Here is a 22,079-nt window from a genome sequence, read left to right on the forward strand (position 1 = left end):
CAGCTCAGGTTCTGTTCCTGAATCCTAAGGAATTGCCCAAGGCCCCCAGACCTGGGGTGATTTGCCCTGGGGCACACAGATCTTACCAGGTGGGATTTGAACCTAGGCCTTGCTGACTCAAGCCCAACAATTTTATCCATTTCTCCACGCTTCCTTTCCATGTCATTTAATCTTGTCGTGCTAATTACTTCTTCTATCTTCCCCTGAAGATGATCAGTGCTTGAGGGGGAAATACATCCTAGTAGTCTTCATATCTTTCACAAAGTCTTGCACACAACACACTCAGATGTTTGTGGAATGAATAAATGCAGTTTGTGAGGTACAGGCTGAGCACAAACGATTGATCGATTGAGTTTCTTTTTTAATTTTCACTTGATAGCCTGTGAATTGCTGCTGCAGCCGGACAACCTGGCCTGTAAACCTTGTGAGTAAAGTGGCTAAGAGCCGGGGCCTGACCCCCAGAGGGTGGGGGGGAGAGGGGCGCAGACATTCATCCTGGCTGCTGTTGGCGGGGACCTCGGTCTCCCTCCTCATTCTCCCTCCTCCCTCTCCGCAGTCTGGAAGCCCAGGAACCTCAACATCACCCAGCAGGGGCTGAACATGCAGGTGTCCTTCGACCACGCCCCCCAGAATTTTGGGTTTCGCTTTTACTACCTTCACTACAAACTCAAGCATGAAGGCCCCTTTAAACGAAAGACCTGCAGGCAGGTAAGAGGAACGAGGACACCTAATTCTATTCAATTAAGCATTTATTGGGACAGCTAGGGGGCGCCACAGTGCCTAGAGCGCAGGGCCCAGAATCCAAATCTAACCTCAGACACTTACTAGCGGCGTGACCTCGGGCAAGTCACTTTACCCTCTTTGCCTCAGTTTCCTCATCTGTAAAATGAGCCAGAGAAGGAAATGGCAAACCCCTCTAGTATCTCTGCCAAGAAAACCCCACAAGAGTTCACGAAGAGTTGAATTCAGCTGAAAGGACTGAACAACAAAAGCATTTATTATGCACCTCCTGGGTGCTTTGAGGATATAAAAAACGAAACAGTCCTTGATTTCAAGAAGCTTACATTCTGGGGAGATACACAAAAGAATTTCAGGGTGGACGTAGCACTGACAGCTGGGAAGGCCCCACGCAAGCAGCTTTGGATGAAGGCAGAGACTCTGAAGGCTGTGTCTCCTCCTGCCTGTTTGTCGTCAGATGGACCTAAATTAAAGCCTCATTAAGTGATAAAACTCCAATATGGGACCCAAAGGGCTCCCCAAGCCCCATTTATTGCTCAGTGGTCTTCCCTCGGCCTCAAGTAAGAACATTCCTTGGAGTTGACGGTTTCCAGACATTGGACCCAGAAGTGGCCAGGTGTGACAACTCGGCCAAAACAAACTTTGAATAACCTGAGGTAAACAGACTTGTTTGGTTCCTGACCAAACCGACCTCTTCCAAAGAGAAATCTGGAGGCCCCACCAACACTGTTCACTATGAGCACAGGGAGAGACAGGCCTTACGGATCTGGAGGAATCTTAAACACAAGGAGGTGAATTTTTTAACGTATATTCTCATCCTGTTGCAGGAACAAAATACGGAGATAACCAGCTGCACTCTTCAGAATGTCTCTCCAGGGGATTATATAATTGAGGTAAGATTGCTCAAACCATTCATTGGCTGGCCAATGGGCTTAATCCTTTAAAATAAATGTTCCTTGCTTTCGTCACCTACCTTTCCCACTGTACTCTTGTCCCTCCCTGCACCACCTCCCAGAGGAACATTTATTCTGTTGGAATAAAGACATTTTTGTAAATGAAAATGAAAAAAGTTAAGCAAATGCAATCGACCTATAAAAAAAAAATTCAATGGGGACAGACTTCCGCAGCCTCCACTTCTGCTTAGAAGAAGGTGTATTTTCCTTTCTCTTCCTGAGGGCCAGGTTGGATCACTTTAATTTTGCAATTATGAATGAATAAAATGAGGGCAGCTAGGTGGCTCAGTGGATAAAGCACTGACCCTAGATTCAGAGGACCTGAGTTCAAATCCAGCCTCAGACACTGGACACTTACTAGCTGTGTGACTCTGGGCAAGTCACTTAACCCTCATTGCCCCACAAAAAAAAATAAATGAATAAAATGAGCCGGAGAAGGAAATGGCAAAGCACTCCAGTGTCTCTCAAGAAAACCTTGAGAAGGGGTCACAAAGAGTCGGACACAACTGAAATGCCTCAGCAACAACACAAATGTTGCAAGGGGGCTTAATTTTAATCAGAAATGTCAGGCGTTGTGGCACTGTTTAAAAGGGTCAGATTGCTCATGTAGAAATATGTTTAATGTGATTGTACATATACAACCTATATCAGACTGCTTTTCATGGGGGGGGGGGAGGAGGGAGGGAAGGCAGGGGAGGAAAAAAAATTAAGAACTAAAAATCCCGTGAAAACAAATGTTGAAAACTATCCTTATATGTGATATGTAACTGGAAAATAATAATATACTTTAAAAATTTAATTAATAAATAAATGAAAAGGGTCAGACTTGGGAGAAGACTTGGGCAGGCAAAGGGAAAGAAATGGACATTTCTGCCGTACTCAGTTTCATCCTGGGGGAGGTGAGTGTTTATTTTAAGGCTGTTCATTCACCTAGGCACAGTTTGAGAGACAGGAGTAGTGGTTTTCAGAACTGGACAATGAATGGGGGAAATTGAGTTTATTAAGATGAGTCTTATCTCTCTTCCAGCTTGTGGATGACACAAATACAACGAGAAAAATGATGCATTATGCCTTAAAGCCAGGTAAGCAGCCTCTTCTCTCAGGGGAATCACGGGTCCCTAGAAGACAAAGAGTGTCCAAGACTTTCACAGCCCCCCACCCCTTTGATCGTCCTTGAGAAACACCCACCAAATCCAGTTTATGTTTTTTTTGTTTGTTTGTTTTTTTAGTGAGGCAATTGGGGTTAAGTGACTTGCCCAGGGTCACACAGCTAGTAAGTGTTAAGTGTCTGAGGCTGGATTTGAACTCAGGTACTCCTGACTCCAGGGCCGGTGCTCTATCCACTGTGCCACCTAGCTGCCCCCAGTTGATGTTTTAGAAAGATTTTGATGCTTACTGCAGGCATGACCTTGGGGAAGTCACCTCCCCTCTGTAAAGACACCATTGTCTGTTGGTGCTTGTGTCTGATTTAGCTTCCCTTTTGGCTCCGAACTTCTAGGGCAGTCTCCCCGAAGTTTATCTATCATCTTAACAGATCCTATTGCAAGTTGTTTTGGTTTCTGTATCGAAGAATTCAAAAGGACCTTGTAAATTCTTAGGAATAAATCGAAATTAGCATGGCACAGTAGAAAGGTTTGGAGTCAGTGACCTGGGTTCAAATCCTGGCTCTTCCGCTTACTACCTGTGTGTGTTCTTGGACAAGTCACCCTCTCTGTATCTTCATTTGTAAACCGAGGGTATGGATTTGGTGGCCTCTCAGTCCTGTTCACCTCTAGAGCAGTAAGCCAGTAGGTAAAAGCAACAACGATGGTGGTGGTGGTGGTACTGCTGGACAATAATAGATCACTTAAAGATTTGCAAAGTACTTTCTCATTCATTTTTATTCAAATCATTACATTATTATCACTTATCTCATTTGATCTTCACAAGAGCCCTGTCCCCAAAAAACAACAAAAACAACAAAATACAAGAGCCCTGTCCCTCTTTTACAGATAAGGAAACTGAGGTGGAAAAGATAAATGTCTTTCTTAGGGTCATAGCTAGTGTCTTTCAGCTCTGAAAGCATGTCTTCTAACTCTTAAGTCCATTGTGCCCCCTGGTGTCCACAAATGGGATAGCAGGCTTCCTCTACTAATTGTGTGAGTTCCATGATTATTGTGATGATGGTGGTAAACTATAGTCATGATTATAATCATCCTGATTATGATAATTATGATCGTGCTAATAATATTGATTATGGTGATAGAATTGTAGTAGTAATTATTATAATGATGATAGATCACAATGGTAATTACTGTAATGTTTCTTATGATGGTGTCGATAACAGTAATGAGAAGTATAATGATTATTACAATGATTTTTGGTGCTGATCATGGAATCATAATTATAATTGTGCTATCATTGTAACGGTGATAGTGACCATTCTAATGAGGCTTGATATGCTGATGACAATTAGAATGGTAATTGTTACAATGACGATAACAATTATAATACTGATGGAAACGATCGGAATAACAGTAACTGCACCACTTTTCTCACTGTTTGTGAGGCGCTAAGTGCTTCAGGGGCCTGAAAGTCTCCAGAAAAGTGGGGCAGGCATGGTTGTGGCAGGGGGGGTGGCAGCGGTGATCAGGGTGGTCTCACGCATCGGCTTCTTGGCTGCCTGTCCAGTATCTGAGGGCTCTCTTCTCCTTTTGAACCCTAGTGCATTCTCCCTGGGCCGGGCCCATCCGAGCCATAGCCATCACTGTCCCATTGGTCGTCATCTCTGCCTTTGCAACACTCTTCACCGTGATGTGTCGCAAGAAGCAACAAGGTACCTCTTGGGTCATCTTTGTCCTCCAAGGGAGGGATGCAGTGGGGGCAGTGCAGAGATCCCTGAGCTTGGCAGACGGGCTGCGTTTGAGCTCAACTCAGCCACTCGCTTGCCCTGGGAAGGCCTGCGCGGCATTCAACTTTGGTTTCTTCTTCAGAAGAACAGAGAGAGCCCGTGGAACATATAGTGGGCCAGTCCTAGAGCCCAGGTGACCCTGGCTTGAGTCCTCCCTCCGACACAGAGACGGGCAAGTCTCTCAAGCTGTCGGTGCCACAGGGAGCCCTTTAAGACTTCAGTTCCTGAGATTTTCCATCACAGGTCCACACAAACAAAGCTCAGAACTGTGCACCATCTATCTCATATGAAGAAAGTGCTTTGGTATGCAATGATGGACTATGAAGGGATCACCGTGTACACCAGCGTGTAGAGGTGGGGGGCTATGGGCTAAAGTGCGTGTGCATTTGGACAAACTTGCCCTTTTGTTTAGTTTGGTGACTTACTGTTATCACGGAGTGTTCAGTGGGGGCAGGAGGCTCACCATCCCAGTAAAAGACCTCTATTTAAAAAAATTAAAAAGCACCATCCCTGAGTTCAAATCTGGCCTCAAACAATTGACACTCACTAGCTGTGTGACCCTGGGCAAGTCACTTAACCCTCATTGCCCTGCCCCACCCCCCCTACCCCCAGAAAAATGTTCACCAAAAAGCACCATGAACTTTAAAAAAAAAAAAAGGAACCGATTTGGAAATGAGAAGCCTGAGTGGCCGGTGTGCTGGTTTGTGTCTAACACTGAATTGGTTGTTCCTTCTGGGCAGACCCCAAGGACCAGACACTAACTGGGGAGAGGTTCCCTCTGGATCAGCCCTCTCCCCAGCCAGCACATTGCCAGTACGGGGTGATCGCCCTTCTGCAACATCCTTGTGCCTGTTTCCTTCTCTACTCACTGGGGGCAATTTACCCGACCTTAATCACCTTTTCCCCAGGCTGTTCTAATGGCCTCCTAGTTGATCTTGGCTGTCGCAGCCTCTTCTCTCTGATTCACATTCAGGTTTCTAGGGCACAAGTCTGACCACGTCACTCTCCTGCTCAGATGCCTTCAGTGGCTCACCGTTACCTCTAGGGTAAAATACAGACTCCCTAGCCTGACACTAAAGGGCTTCCAGATTCTGCCTCTGGCTCCCTTTGCAGTGCTGCCTTTTGTGGCTGTACAGGACACACCAGTCATCACAGAGTTTGACACACGTGGGGCAATGGGGGTTAAGTGACTTGCCCAGGGTCACACGGTTAGTAAATGTCAAGTGTCTGAGGCCGGATTTGAACTCAGGTCCTCCTGATTCCAGGGCCCGGTGCTTTATCTACTACGCCACCTAGCCGCCCCACGTGTTGTCTTTACTTTTCAGAATCCTCTTCAAAGCTCAGCTCCAGCTTCACCTTCTCCCTGAAGCCCTTCCCTGGGGGAGAGTGTTTTCTCCCATCGCTAATGTTTGTAGTGGATGTTGTCTGGACATTTCTTTGGCTTCCATTACTTTTGGCTAGGTGGCTCAGTGGATAGAGCCCTGGGCCTGGACTCAGAAAGACCTGAGTTCAAATCCAGCCTCCGACTCTTACCAGCCGCGTGACCCTAAGCCAGTCACTTAACCCTGTTGGCCTCAGTTTCCTCATTTATAAAATGAGCTAGAGAAGGAAATGGCAAAACCCCAAATGGGGTCACAGAGAGTTAGAGACAATGGAAACTACTGAACAACAACAACGTTTTCTTCCATGTGCAAGACTTAGAGTTGTAGGGTCTGCCTTGGTAATGGGCATGCCTTCCCAGGAAACTCTGTAGGCCAATGAAATCACAGGCTGGGACCATCAAACAGGCAAGGTACTGTGCTAGGTCGCAGGAAGCAGAAGAGAACCGGTCTCTGCTCTCAAGGATCTGGTCTCCAGAGAGGATGATAAAACTAAGGGCTAATATTTATATAAACCCTGTAAGTTTGCACCATTAGACTGTAAGCTGCTTGAGGGCAGGGGCTGTCTTTTGCCTCTTTTTGGATCCCCGGAACTTGGCACAGTGCCTGGCATCTAGTAGGTGCTGAATAAGTGTTTATTGACATTAAGGGGAGGAGGATCAGATATTTGATTTTGTTAGCATTAATCACTGCATCAACTTCATGAGGTAGGCGCTGTTATTATCCCCATTTTACAAAAGGAGAAACCAAAGCAAACAGGTTAAGTGACTTGCTCAGGGTCACACAGCCAGTAAGTGTCTGAGGCTGCACTTGAACTCAGGACTTCTGATTTCAACTCCAGCACTTTACCCACTATACTGTCTGACAGGCATAAAAATCATGCCCTCTGATAAGGAAATGCAAGATTATTTGAGGAGGGAGAGAATGCTAAAATGGCTTCCTATAACGGTGACCCCTGTACCAAATTTTGAAGGAAGCTGCACATTTTAGGAGGCTGAGATGAGGAGGTGGATGATCTAAGCTTCTGGAGGGCATAGACTTTTGTGTTTGTCTTTGTAACCCCGGTGGTTGGCACACAGCAGGTGCTTAATAATCGCTTTTTGTATTAAATGGAAGTGCAGTTGGATGGGGCAGCAGAGAAGTGATGGTTGGTGTGATTAAAACATGGTTCAGAGCTTCTGCTTCCTGTCAGCACAGACGCTGCTCATTCTGACGGGGCAGGGGGGTATTTACCGAGTGTGGGAACCTTGGCCCACATGTGACTGACTTCAGGGAAGAAAAGATTCCTGGGTCTCAGAAGTTGTTCCAATCCTTTATCGTGAGACTTTAAGAAAGTGGTGGGCACTAGCGCCCTCTAGTGGCCAGCAGCTGTCTTCGCACCCTTTGCTGCTAAGCCTGCAGGTCTCCATTCCTTTAACCAGTGGGGATCATGCAAAGGTTTGTGGGGCTTGGGGGAGGGCTGCCTCTCGTGGGAAAAGACCTGAGCTGTTTGCTCCTTTTTAAAAATACAGTGTGGGGCAGCTAGGTGGCGCAGTGGATAGAGCACCGGCCCTGGAGTCAGGAGTACCTGAGTTCAAATCTGGCCTCATACACTTAACACTTACTAGCTGTGTGACCCTGGGCAAGTCACTTAACCCTCATTGCCCTGCAAAAAAAGAGGGAGGGCAAAGATCAAGACTGATGACTCTGTGCGGGAAGTCTGAAAGCACAGGCCTTCTTCACCATGCGTGGGCAAGTTCATGTTGTTAGTCCTTAGGGAGAGGAGAAGTGATACCCTTGGGTGCCAACTGTATCTTCTTTTTCAATTTAGAAAATATATATTCACATTTAGATGAGGAGAGCTCGGAGTCGTCTACCTACACGGCCGCCACCCCCGGGGAGAGGCTCCATCCTCGGCCCAAGGTGTTCATCTGCTACTCCACCAAAGACTGCCAGAAACACACGACCGTCATCCAGTGCTTTGCCTACTTCCTTCAGGATTTCTGCGGCTGCGAGGTAAGCCCAGCCTTCTAGGAAGTGGCTGTGTCTTTGCCCTGCCCTCCCTGAAATCACCACCGCTGTGTGCCCTTCTCAGAAAGTGGCACCTGCTCAGGCAGGGCAGGACATGTGCTGTGCTGGGTAGGAGTAAGAGTCCAACCAGGCAATGTCTGGACGTACCTTCCACCATATAAAAGTCAGTTGTTTGTTGTTGCTACGACAATGATGAGGGTTATTATCAATGAGAGGCTGCAGTGAACAGAGAATTGGTTTTAGAGTCTGTGAGACCTGGGTTCAAGTCCTACCTACATAGTAGCTATGTGACTCTGGACAAGTCACTTGCTCTTTCCATGCCCAGACAAACTCTTTGAGACCCCAGGAGTAGACATGGTACGGATCCTGCCTCATCCCCATGACGGTCCTTCAGATAACTCCAGCATGGCGCTCTTGGCCTCTTGAGTCTTAGAGCAAGGGTTCTCAGCCCAAGACCCTTTAAGTATTTGAATGACCGTATGTCACTGTCATTGGTTCTTGGTGATGCCACTGATTGTACTTGATGCCTTTGATAACCGTTATCCCATGAAGGCCTCCATAAGCTTTACCAGATGCCCAAGAGGACCATGTCACAGAGAAGGGGAGGAATTCTTATCTGAGTCAGTGTCAGGGCCCTTTTTAGTGTGCATCCAAAGCTGCCCAGTTCCCAAGCTGATTTTCTTCAGTGCTGATTTTCCAGGAATTGTGTGACTTGGGAAGAGCTGAAAAGCCCCGACCAACCCTGGTGCTTCCTCTTAAAGCTGCACATAGCAAGACCGTCCCCTTGTGTTAAGATAACTTACTTACACAGCTGGGCCAATTTCCTGCTTATTTTTGATATTTGCTCCCCTCCTGGATTGGGTTTAATGAGCCAAGTCTGTGGCAGGCCTGAACTCCTGTTGTCCCCTGTCAACAAGCATTCCTTCCTCTTGCACACCTCATCTGAACACCAAACACACAACCCCTTCACCTCCCTGCCTCGCATCAGTAGTGCCCTGCATCCTGGCCAGCTGTTTCACAGATGTGTAGCAGGGCTCGCAGAGGGAGCCAGCCAGATCCCTGCCCGGCCTGGAGAAACAACTCCTAGCCCCCTGGATGCAGCAGGGTTGTCGTCACAGCCTTACTTTCCCCTCTGCCTCTGAATTTTCATCTGATCTGTGTGATGGTGGAGAGATAGAAAAATACACCCTCTGATGTATCCATGCCATTGAATGTGTTGTGTCTTCTGCACACGGATGGGGGTGGTGACTGGAGGCTGCGTCTTTGGGCTGTTAATGGCCTGTCTCTTGTGGGAACAGACCAGGATCAGAGCTACTTTCCCGCCTCCTGCTGAAAAAGCAAACACAAACAATTCTCATTTATGTTTCTTTTTTCTTAAATACACACCATGAGATACAGAAACACAAGCATCCTGAAAGAATACGACAGAATGTGGCATGGTGGCCTTGGACCATGAAAGCCTGGGTTCAAATCCTGCTTCTGAAACACCCTTGCTGTGTGACCCTGGGCAAGTCACTTAATCTCCAGGTGCCCCAAGCAACTCTTGGAGACTAAATTGCAAGGCAGGTGCCCATCTATATTGGGAGGGGGAGTTTCCTCCTGGGGAGTCTCTAGAAGTCTAAAAATGTTGTCATAGTTAGGAGCAGCTAGGTGGCACAGTGGATAGAGCACTGGTCCTGGAGTCAGGAGGACCTGAGCTCAAATCTGGCCTCAGACACTTGACACTTACTAGCTGTGTGACCCTGGGCAAGTCACTTAACCCCAATTGCCTCACGAAAAAAAAGTTGTCATAGTTAAATCAATAAATTGTCAGTGTGGGAACTTCCTCCCTTGACTCAGATTGCGGCCCCTCTCTGTCACTCTGAACAGTCTCTGGTTAAAAAGATTCATGGCTGAGGCCAAGCGGTGGTTGAAGGACTTCCATTGCAGCTTCCTTTAGGCTGACCCTCAGACAACAGACACACAGCATCCTAGATTTAGAGCTCCAGGCCGCAGAGAGATGTCTGTGCCAGCCTCTCATTTTTCACATGCCAGGGAAGGGACTTGACCAAGGCTGCATAGGAAGCTGGTGTCTGCGGCAGGATTCAAACCCAGGACCTTTGTCTCCAGATGTAGCCCTTTGCTCACCACGGGACACCTACTCAAAGCCTTTCCAGCTTGGCCTAGGCCTTCCCAAGGCTTGCACTCAGGGGGAGAGGGGAAGCAACATAATCTGGGGCTCCCCCAACTGGAGGTCTCAGAGCGGAGGCTGAATGAGCAGCTGTCGGGTAGGACACAGCAGGGACCCTCACGCAGGTGTGGACTGGCCAGGGAAGTCCTTCCAAGGCAGCATCTTCACGCAGGGATCCCATCTGTGGCTCTTCTCGTCTCCTCCACTTAGGGAAGGGCCTTTCTTCACTTTCTGGGTCGACTGTCCCAGCACTTAGCACAGTTGTTGGCACATCATAAGCACTCGGGCTGGGTTTTGTTTTTTAGTGAGCAGGCATTTCTTTTTTCTCCCCCCCTCCGTCCTCCAAAAAGAAAAAAGAAAACCTATTTTGGTTTGGTTGGAGTATTTCCTTTTTTTTTTTTTTTTTTTTAAGTGAGGCAATTGGGGTTAAGTGACTTGCCCAGGGTCACACAGTTAGTAAGTCAAGTGTCTGAGGCCGGATTTGAACTCAGGTCCTCCTGAATCCAAGGCCGGTGCTTTATCCACTGCGCCACCTAGCCGCCCCAATGGTTGGAGTATTTTCCAGCAAAACCAATTCCTACCCTGGCCATGACAAAAAGGGCAAGTAGGTGGCACCTAGAAATTTCCGTGTCAATATCAAGGGAGCCATATTATTGACGCAAACACAGCTCACTGTGTGTCCTGCTTTGGACACTTTTTCAGCTCAGTTTGGTGTTAATGCCCAAGCTCAGGGCAGGCTGGCCTGGGAGGGGCCAGGTGGTCAGCGGGCATCCATTGAGTGCTAGCCACGGTGCCAAGCACCAAGGAGGCAACAGTTCCAGGTGGCTTTGTCCTCCTTCCATCCACGCTTCCTTCTCCTCCCCTATGACCCTTTCCTTCTTCCTCTTCCCCTTCCCCTCTTCTTCCCTTTCTTTCTTCTTCCTCTCTTCCTCTTTCCTTCTCTTCCCCTTTCTCTCTTCCCCTTCTCCCTTTTTTCCTTCTCCTCTTCCCCTCTTCCCCCACCCCTTCCTCCTCCTGTGCCATGTATTCTGCCCATTCATCGGGGGTTCACTTTTTGTTGACCAAGCTGCCACTCTCTGCTGTAGGTCGCCCTGGATCTGTGGGAAGACTTCCAGATCTGCCGGGAAGGGCAGAAAGAGTGGGTCACCCAGAAGATTCGGGAGGCCCACTTTGTCATCGTCGTGTGCTCTAAGGGCATGAAGTACTTTGTGGAGAAGAAGAGCTGTAAGCACCGGGGAGGGGGGCGCAGCTCAGGCGACAGAGGTGAGCTCTTCCTGGTGGCCGTGGCCGCCGTGGCCGAGAAGCTGCGCCAGGCCAAGCAGAGCTCGGCCGAGCTGGGCAAATACATCGCCGTCTACTTCGACTACTCCTGCGAGGGGGATGTTCCGGGCGTGCTGGACCTGAGCGCCAAATACAAGCTCATGGATCACCTTCCCCGGCTCTATTCTCACCTGCACTCGCGAGATCCCGGCCCGCAGGATTCGGACCTCTGCCCCGCCAACCTCAGCAAGAGAAATTATTTTCGGAGCAAGTCTGGGCGGTCTCTCTATGTGGCAATCTGCAACATGCACCAGTTTATCGATCAGGAGCCCAGCTGGTTCGAGAAGCAGTTCCTGCCTTTCCCCCCTGCTCCACTGCATTACCAGGAGCCCATCATGGAGAAATTTGACTCTGGCTTGGTGTTGAACGATGTCGTCTGCAAGCGGGCAGCTGAAGGTGACTTCTACCTGAAGACCGAGGCCACCACCCTGGGTGCTGTGGCTGTGGACTCTCATTCAGTTCTGCCCCACTTGAGCCTGGAAGAAGACGCGGCCTCCCAGGATGCTCATGACGGCGGCTGCGTGCTCCGGCCCTTGTTGCATACTGTGAAGGCAATCAGCCCCCCTGAAATGCCCAGGGATTCGGGCATCTATGACTCTTCTGTGCCATCATCAGAGTTATCGCTGCCTCTGATGGAAGGACTTTTGATAGACCAAATGGAAACCTCTTCCATTACGGGGAGCGTCTCTTCTTCTTCGGGCCTAGGTAAGTGTCAGCCCATCAGACGTGATGGCATGATGTGGAGGTGGCACTGTGCGGGGGCTTGAGGGCCAGGCAGAGAGTGCAAGACCTTGGCCCAATGCGGCTGCTGAGTCACTTAATCTCTCACTGCCCCAGTCAGTTCTGACCCTGTATGCTACACAAGAGCTGTCGATCTGTTGTGGGAGAGAATTTGCACACTGGGAACTTCTCACACACACACACACACACACACACACACACACACACACACACATACACACACACACACACACACACACTCACTCACTCACTCACTCACTCACTCATTCACTCACTCACTCACTCACTCACTCACTCACTCTGAAATCCGAGGTCTGGCTTTTCACTTTCCCAAATATGCAAGGTGCTCTGCTAGACCTTAAGAATACAGGGAGAAAACCTTAGCGCACTTAGGGCACTTATATACTATTGGGAGGAAACAGTACGTAGGGAGATTAGTCAGTACAAAAGTAATTTCAGGAGATTTGTTGTTGTTTGGTCATTTAGTTGTGTCCAATGCTTTGTGACCCCATTTGGGGTTTTCTTGACAGAAATACTGGAGTGCTTTGCTATTTCCTTCTCCAGCTCACTTTACACATGAGGAAACTGAGGCAAACAGGGTGAAGTGACTTGCCCAGGGTCACATAAACAGCAGGAGCCTGAGGCTGAATTTGAATTCAGGTCCTCCTAACTCCAGGTCCAGTGCTTTATCCACTGCAGCACCATCCAGCTGCCCCAGTTTCAATAGATAGTATTAACTATGGGGTATAGGGCAACAAGAGTCGGAAAAGGTCTTATATGGGAGGTAGTAGCTGAGCTGTGTTTTGAGGCCAGAGGGAAGGCTCTTCTGTGGTGGGGTACGGTCTGGGCAAAGGCACGGAGGTGGGAAATAGGCTGTTGTACACAGGGAGCAGCAGGCTGGCTGGCTCAGCTAGAACAGAGAGTTCAGAAAAAGAAGTAATAGGTAATTAGATGGGAAATCTAGCTGGGAAACAGATTGTGGGAGGCTTTCCAAAGAGCCAATGAGGAAGATGGAGTTGTATCCAGAAGCCTTGTGGAACCCGCTGAAGATTTGTGAACAGACCTGATTAGCTCCACTGGGGACCTTGATATGTAGGAAGTCTGCTTTTCCTCGTGGATAATCAGTGTCCATCAGAGTGTACCTTGGGGGAACAAGTGATCCAAAGCACATCCTAACATTCAGGAGTGTGCGTGTCTGTGTGCGAGCACGTGTGTCTGTGCGTGTGTACACGTCTGTGTGCGAGCACATGTGTCTGTGCGTGTGTACACGTCTGTGTGCGAGCACATGTGTCTGTGCGTGTGTACATGTCTGTGTGCGAGCACGTGTGTCTGCGTGTGTACATGTCTGTGTGCGAGCACATGTGTCTGCGTGTGTACATGTCTGTGTGCGAGCACATGTGTCTGCGTGTGTACATGTCTGTGTGCGAGCACATGTGTCTGTGCGTGTGTACACGTCTGTGTGCGAGCACATGTGTCTGCGTGTGTACACGTCTGTGTGCGAGCACATGTGTCTGTGCGTGTGTACACGTCTGTGTGCGAGCACATGTGTCTGTGCGAGCGTACACGTCTGTGTGCGAGCACATGTGTCTGCGTGTGTACACGTCTGTGTGCGAGCACATGTGTCTGTGCGTGTGTACACGTCTGTGTGCGAGCACATGTGTCTGCGTGTGTACACGTCTGTGTGCGAGCACATGTGTCTGTGCGTGTGTACACATCTGTGTGCGAGCACATGTGTCTGCGTGTGTACACGTCTGTGTGCGAGCACATGTGTCTGTGCGTGTGTACACGTCTGTGTGCGAGCACGTGTGTACATGTCTGTGTGCGAGCACATGTGTCTGTGCGTGTGTACATGTCTGTGTGCGAGCACATGTGTCTGCGTGTGTACATGTCTGTGTGCGAGCACGTGTGTCTGCGTGTGTACATGTCTGTGTGCGAGCACGTGTGTCTGCGTGTGTACACGTCTGTGTGCGAGCACGTGTGTCTGCGTGTGTACATGTCTGTGTGCGAGCACATGTGTCTGTGCGTGTGTACACGTCTGTGTGCAAACACATATGTCTGTGTGTGTGTGTATGTGCATGTGCTCAGCTGAGCATGAGTCCCTCAGAGTTTCAGCATCCCCCCAAACTGTCCCTTTCAGGAAGGGATCCTTGTCCCTTGGTTGCCTGTTAAAGCCTTCCATAGACTCTCATTGGAGAGGTCAAAATCCAGGTGCATTGTCCACCTTTGCTTGCTTTTGAAAATTTGTGTTTTAATAGGAAATGTACTTATTTGGGAACAGCCTGTTTTTAGTTAGGTGGCGCAGTACCTGGGGCAAGAAGACCTAAGTTCAAATTCTGCCCCAGACACTGTGTGACCCTGGGCAAGTCATTTAACCTCTCTTAGCCTCAGCTTTCTTATCTGTAAATGGGGATTGGGGGCAGCTAGGTGGCCCTGGATTCAGGAGGACCTGAGTTCAAATCTGACCCCAGACATTTGACACTAGCTGTGTGACCCTGGGAAAGTCACTTAACCCTCATTGACCCACAAAAACAACAAAAAACCCCCACCAAAGTAACTGGGAGGGAACTGGGGGAGAACCCACAGTCATTCAGCAAGCCTGCATTAAGAAGTGGCACCAGCCCTCAAGGCCGGAGGACCTGAGTTCAAAGCCAACCTCAGATATGTGACACTAGCTGTGTGATCCTGGGCAAGTCACTTAATCCCCAGTGCCTTAAGAAAAGAAAAAAAAAAAAAGAAAGAAAAAAGCATGCATTAAGCACTTCCTGTATGCCAGATGCTATTCTAGGTGCTGGGAGGCAGCAACCCATTCACAGATAAGGCTCACTGCCTTCCTTTCCCCTTGTCATTTTCTTTTCTTTCTCTTCTCCAGGTGAAGAGGAGCCCCCTGCCCTCCCTTCCAAGTGCAGTGATTCTGGAGTGTGTAAAGCCAGACTCAGTGGGCACAGTATCACCGATGAACTCGTGGTGGTTGGCCCATTATAACCCGAATGAGGATTCTCATGCATTGCCACTTTAGTGACCGCGGACAGCACCTGGGTGTCAGTCAGCCCCTTGCCCCTCCCCCTGCCCCCTCGCCTACTTGAAAGAACAAAGACCCTGAGTTTGGATGTTTCTGGGGAGTTTTTGGCCAGTACCAGACCTCCTGCCCCTCCCTCCCCCCTTGGGTTTGGTAAAACCCCTCCTCTGCAGACTCAGAGCTTCTCAAGAGACGCTCAGAGAAAAGCGCAGGATGCCCCGAATCAGCTTGATTCTTGTGACCACGTTCACGTATTCCCACCATTTTGTGCCTCTTCCCAGTCCTGGGATCTTGAGCGGCTCCTCTAGACAGGTCGGAAGGGAGGAGAGACGTTAGAAAAGAAGAGCATCCGTGGAGAAAGAGAAATCACACTCTGCTTTATCCCGTGTCGGGCCCCCTTTGGTGGTACTTAGAAGATATGTGGATTTTTCCCTCCTTTTCGGTTGAAAACATTGACGGGACAAAAATCTTTAGTGAAACAAGTTATCCCTTCCACATCTTGACTTTTCCTCCTTGTGCTTTCGATATATTGTGGCTCAGCATCAGAAATTAAGTGGAAATTTGGGGGGAAGAGGGAGTTTTTCAGAAGTCGCAGACGACACAGAGCCTGTGACCAAATAACCCCAATTTTATAATAAGCTACTGTAAACACCCCATACATTCATTCTTCTCTGGCACGAAGAGAGCGCCAAAAAATTAGGTGTGGATTTTCCAAGGTTGCCAGTGTGGAAGGGATAATTATAGAAACATAGGTTTTTCTATGTTCTAGAACTGCCACCTAGTCCCTTTTGATAAAAGTAACAGGAATCTACACCTATGTAAGTATAGACAAACCCACTTGTAAAAATTAAGTGTAGACAGGAAATACAGTGTGGTAGAATTTGTGCTGAATTTGGAATTTAAGGGCCTGGATTCTGTCTCTAACAACCAGTGTGACCTTTAATAAGCTCCTCAACCTCCCCTCTGGACTTCAGTTTTCTTCTATGTAAATAAGAGGGTTAGATGGGATGACCTCTGAATCATCCCTTCCGACTCTAAATCCGTGCTCTTAGGAGACTGAGAAACAACCGGAAATATGTCAGGAACCAGCCCCTGTGTTGTACATGACCTTCCTCCAGGTCACTCTTCAATACACGATCCATGATTCGGTCACGATTCCCCTAGGTCAGGACATGTGGACGTACGTTGGTTTTATTTAAGAGATGAAGGGACCTCGAAGGTCACTTAGTCCAACCCTTCTCTGCCCCTGTATTCTCAGCAGGTCATCCACCATCTAGCCTCTTCCAGAAGGCCGCCAGTGAGAGGGAGCCCACGGCCTCTGGTCCGTATTAAGCCAGCTTCTTCCTTTGGAAGCTTTTCTTGACCTCAAGCCTAAGGTCTCCTCTAGACAGCTTCTGTTGGTCTTTGCTAGTTCTGCCCTCATGGCCAAACAGAACAAGGCTCCTCCCCAGGGCAGCCCTAGTGCTCAAAGACGACTCTCGACCCCACCTCCAGCCAGTTTTCTTTTCTCCAGATTCAGCCTCCTCTGCCTCCAACCTATCTTCCTATGGCACAATCTCGGGTCTCTTCCTCATCCAGGTTGGCCTCCCTCATGTGGCTGCTCAGCCCACAGCCTTCCCAGATGGGGAGCACAGTACCAGGTATGGTCTGAGCAGGCCAGAGAAGAGAGGAACCTCCGGCCTCCTGCATGGGGCCTAGGAGAGCATTCTCTTAGCTTGCTTCAGTATCGCTGTGGTGACTCGTGCCTGCCCCTCCCCATCCTCTGGATCTTTTTCACCAGAGCCATGGATTGGCTAACCATACTTGGTTTTTTCAGCTAGTGTCCAACTTTATCCCCATAGAGTCTTGGCTTATTTGAGGCAGCTCATCCATGGTTTGTTGAGGTTTTGTTGAATCCTATCATCCAGTGTGATAGATGTCTCCTCCTTGTGTCATCTGCCAATCTGCCAATCCTGCGTTCTCTACCTTCCTCCAGTAAAAAAACGCCAACCAGGAAAGGGCTGTGGCCATCTTCCTGTGGCCCCTCACCTTCCCCATTGACCTTTGCACACTCACTAGTATTTCATCAAGGCCCAAACCCGTCCAGTTATCCCTCCATCCAGCCCACAACTTCCCATCACATCCACAAGGAGAGCATAAAATGCATCTGATGTTCTTCTCATGTCTAAGCAGACCACGTCTTTGGCAGACTTGTGGCACAAGGATCTGGTTACTGGTGTCAGAAAAGGAAATGAGACTAGTGTGGCATGACCTGCTCACAATGGCACCATGGTTCAAAGACCGTCCCTTTTGGGTTGTGTTACAGAATGTTGCCCAGAAGAGGCCTCCGCCTGCCTGCCTATCTCTGCCTCTGTCTCTCTCTCTGGCTTCATTAAATTTTTTTCTCTCATCTTACCACCACCACCACCCGCACTGGAAGACAAAAATTTTTAAAATAAACCCTTCATGGGGCAGTTAGGTGGCACAGTGGATGGAGCACTGGCCCTGGAGTCAGGAGGACCTGAGTTCAAATCCAGCCTCAGACACTTAACACTTACTAGCTGTGTGACCCTAGGCAAGTCACTTAACCCCAATCGCCTCACCAAAAAAACCAAAAACCAAAAAAAACCCATTTATCACAAATACACATAGTCAAGTCAAACAGATTCCTGCATTGGCCATGTCCAAAAAAAATAGAGGTCTCCTGTGCCAAGTACAACCCCTCTTTGTTAGGCAGTGGGGTAGCATCAGCCCTCCAGAATCACAAACAGTCATTGGGTTGGTGAGTTTTTAAGTCTTTTCAATTGTTTGTCTGTCTTTTGGTGCCTGTTCCATGTCATGCTTTGATATTCTTGATCCTTCATTGCACCCCTTACCTCCATGCCAATATAGTTGTGCCCAAACCAGCCTTAGTCCGTTTTCAGCTTTTAACACTGTTGACCCTCCAGTGATAAGAGCGGAAATTCTATGAGATATGCCAAGTTGTCTTTATTTTATAATTTTTTTTTTCAGGGCAATGAGGTGTAAGTGACTTGCCCAGGGTCACACAGCTCAAGCTGTCTTGATATTGCTGACTGAGCTGTTGAATGGATGTACGTGGGCTGGGGGCAGGTTTTTTTTAAGGACAAAGTAAGTGACTGTCTTTCTGCATCACCCTCTATACTTCTGTCGCTAAAGAAGACAAGACACTTAGATTCACTGACATTGAAGAATCTTAACACCACAACCTTCCCCAATAGATGCTTTTGGACGACATTTTCTCCCTGATGCCCTGCTCCAGGCCACGCTCCATCCACATGTTTTCTACCCAGCATACTGGGGCTTTGAGCCCTGTAAGCATGAAACTGCTTTGGGAGGTTCGGGTAACAGGCACAACCTTATTCTTTGCAACTACTTGACATGATTTCAGTTTTCTAGGTCAGAATTTACTGATGGTATTTTTCACTGACTCACATGCGTACTACAGTATCTCAAGTGAAGCTCAGGTATCCATTGCTTGTTCCCCAACTTGCAGTCACTGATAATATTGTTGAATTATTGTCATCTTGGGAATCAAGACTATGTATTTCCATTCTCCATAACAGTGGAGGTGGGGGAACCAGCAGAGAGAGAAAGAGTGAGCCGGAGTAATAAGAGAACCTTTTTTCCTCCCCGGGACTCGCCACAAGCCAGAGAGAAGGGGAAGGCAAGACAGCCTTTCTCTTCTCTCCATATGCAAGTAATACAGCTGTTTAAGTCATAAAGTCCCAGGGAGTGCTCCCTAATGCAAATGATCAGCCCAGGGCTTTGTGCAGGCAGCTGGTAGCCTCCAGTTACAGGGACGTGCTTATCTCCTCTCTGGCATCAAATATGTGGCCATGTGCAGCTGCTTGGATATTGTCAAGACACCTGATGAAAAGGAACAGGTTTCTTCTATAAAGTGATATATTTGATTGAAAGAGACCCGCCCCTCCGCCCCTCCTCCCCTCTCCTCCCCACCTTCACCCTTGTGCTGGCCTCCAGAATCAGTTTACTTCCAACATGGCGGCTGCACAGCGCATTTGCAAGAGGGAGTATTTTTGTCTTTTTGAACTACAAGAATGCCTCATGAAACAACGGCAAAGGAACAATTTTTATCAAATTTTTGCACAAATCAAATTACTGCAGCTTGACATATGTTAGAAACCACCATTTTGTTTTATCCCCAGCACATAGCACAGCACTGGGGAAACTGGGTACTAATAAATGAAAAGTTTGGCATCCAAGATTAATAGGGATTGGATAGAAACATAGAAGAGCAAAATCATTCCCTAATAGGTAAATGGCCAAAAGATAAGAAATGCCAACAGTCAGCAACCTATTAAAAAAAAGATGCCCTGAATCACCAACAAGAGAAGTACAAATTAAAACGCATTCAATGAGGATAGATTAGGTAAAGGGTCGATGTGGCCCAGCCACTTGAAAACCCAAATTCAGTGTGATGAAATCATCCTCCGGGGCCTTGTTAGGTTGGATGGTTTCTTAACTGTAGCAGACATTGATGACCTAAAGACAACCTTCAGGGGACAGGGACCCACTTCTACAAAGGTTTGGGTCCAAGAGGATGTGGATGCCACTTGAGCAAAAGCCACCAATAGGAAATGGCAACATACAGAGAAGTTCTGGGTTTCCGAGTCATCTGGTACATGCTGGTCGTGGGCATGGTATCTTGTAGAGTCAGTTATCGTACCCATGGAGGGAACAAATCTCTTGGCAATAGCAGATAATTTTAAAAGGTTCCCTTTGGTTTGAGATGCGTCTTGAAGCTTCAAGTGTAATACAGGTGTTTCTGATGCCCTGGGAATTCAGTTAGTTTTGGCTTGGTTCAGATCTGCAATCTTGATTTACGTGGGGACTCCTGCCAGCCCACACTGGCATTCTTTTTGTAACTTACTAGTCTTAGAGAGTTTTGGGGGGAACTGGATGTGAAGAGACTTAGCCTCAGCAGCAGAATTCAAACCTGGATCCCGCTGCCTCTGAGGCCAGCTGTTTATCCACTGTGCCAATGTTGCTCTTACATGTATACAAAGAAACAAAGCCTCATTATGGAAGTCTAATTTGGGCAGAGCTGAAAAAACAAAACAAAAAGCCAATTGTCCAGTGTCCCAATCTCGCTCTTCTTGTTACCCTTCTTCATCTTCACTGAGACCTACCTGGGGATGGGACAGTGCCATAGCTGTCTCTGGGTCAGCACTCCCCCTCGGAAGGAAATCATGATGAGTGATGGGTTTAGAGGAGCCACATTCTCGGTGGGCTCTAGATTGCATATTTGCTCTTACTCTCCCTGCCCTAAGAGAAAGTTAATACTATTGAAAGGAGTTCACTAGTAGGTTAAATCAACATGAACACAAGATTGTTGGTGTGGATAACCTACTGACCTGAACCCGTTGTTCATCGAGAAGTTTATCACCTAAGAGGGAAATTTAGAAAGGGTAGTTTTGAGGACAAGCTGGAGTCGCTTAGGAAATGACCATCCTGTATATAGACAGAGGGGTTTGTAGGCTATTGATCGTAACTCATCACTGTACATATGCTTGTGGACTCCCCTGTGGAAGATTTATAGGAGGCTATGGGTAGATTACAATTTCTGCCACTTGAAGGAGTATCCAATTCAATAAGATTAGAGCTATAACTAAGGTGGTACAACCAGGACTTTGCCTTGGGGTGCCATATCTAGAGGGCGCCAAAAGTACTTATTCTTCCTCGGAGTTTAGCATAGTAAGAATTGGTAAAGTAGAACATTGGTGCTTAGTTATTAAGTTGCTATGGATATTTTTGCTCTTATAAATGCCTTGTGTCGAGGGTTATTAAATGATCCTGAATGAGTCATAGAAGAATGTTCAGGTCCTTTTTCATTCATAGTTTCTGAGCAGCCTGTTGGTGAGGAAGTCATTTCAGTAGTGTTATTTTTTTAACTTTAATTTTTTTTTCAGTAGTGTTGTTTTTGTAGTATAGCCATTCATGTGTGGAAGTAGGTCCCTTGGGAGCAGCTAGGTAGCACAGTGGGTAGAGCATGGACCCTGGAGTCAGGAAGACCTGAATTCAAATCCAGCCTCAGACACTTGACACTTAGTAGCTATGTAACCCTAGGCAAGTCACTTAACCCCAATAAGCTCCCTGAGGGCAGGGAGAGGATGGTGCTCCCCTGGCAGGGAGTGCTAAAGTGCTTACTGTTGAGTGAGCTTTACAATTGCTACCTGGGGCATAGATCATGCCCTGCTGATCCTGACATGGAGTTGAGCACACACTGGCATCTCCTCATAAAAACACTGACAGCTGCAATCCCTAATTCTCAATGTTTTGGGGGTGAATAACTGGCAGCCTCATTTTCATCATGAGTCAGCTTGACCCCACCACCCCGCATGTTTCCGTGTGGCTGAATTCCATTGGCCCAAACGGTGGGATTGGGGAGTAGGTGACACCAACCTGTCACACCACAGTTAACGAGACACATGCTTGGATACCCAATAGAAACTTTTGGATTATCTCCCAGCGTGGCCTTCTCTTTCTGCAGATAAGGAATCCTTGATTTCTCCTCAATCTGACGGGACCTAATATGATATAAATGTTTCACTGATGCTTCCTTTGATAACACATGCAAAAGAGCTTTTCTCAACAAGCTTTGTGAGCCAAAGTAGAAATTCTTATGAGGTGTTAGGTTATTAATGCCATATTTATCTCCCTTTTCCCAACAGATGGAAACAAAGGGAGTGGTCTTGCTGTAAGTACATCCCTTTGCTTCAGATTTCAGAATTGTGGGTTTAGGGGCGTGTCTAGCCTTGCCTGCAGGAAAGGCAGCCCCTGCTTCTCTCAGACATATGGCTGGGCACCCTCATCTAGGTTTTCAGAAAAGACGATTCTACAA

The 22,079-nt window shown here is 47.8% G+C and overlaps 1 protein-coding gene across 1 annotated transcript in view; it reads left to right on the forward strand.

The window, feature by feature from the left end:
• Window positions 1-17,623, forward strand: part of IL17RD (interleukin 17 receptor D) — an 82,433-nt gene extending 64,810 nt beyond the window's left edge. The window contains exons 6-13 of the mRNA XM_043976092.1: window positions 380-424; window positions 557-708; window positions 1,566-1,631; window positions 2,719-2,773; window positions 4,396-4,506; window positions 7,771-7,955; window positions 11,226-12,165; window positions 15,071-17,623. Of these exons, the coding sequence (XP_043832027.1) occupies window positions 380-424; window positions 557-708; window positions 1,566-1,631; window positions 2,719-2,773; window positions 4,396-4,506; window positions 7,771-7,955; window positions 11,226-12,165; window positions 15,071-15,183 (1,667 nt within the window). The 3' untranslated portion in view covers window positions 15,184-17,623. The remainder of the gene's footprint in view (window positions 1-379; window positions 425-556; window positions 709-1,565; window positions 1,632-2,718; window positions 2,774-4,395; window positions 4,507-7,770; window positions 7,956-11,225; window positions 12,166-15,070) is intronic.
• The last annotated feature ends 4,456 nt before the right edge of the window (window positions 17,624-22,079 follow it).

Source organism: Dromiciops gliroides, chromosome 1, assembly GCF_019393635.1.
Source record: "Dromiciops gliroides isolate mDroGli1 chromosome 1, mDroGli1.pri, whole genome shotgun sequence".
Lineage (NCBI taxonomy): Eukaryota > Metazoa > Chordata > Mammalia > Microbiotheria > Microbiotheriidae > Dromiciops > Dromiciops gliroides.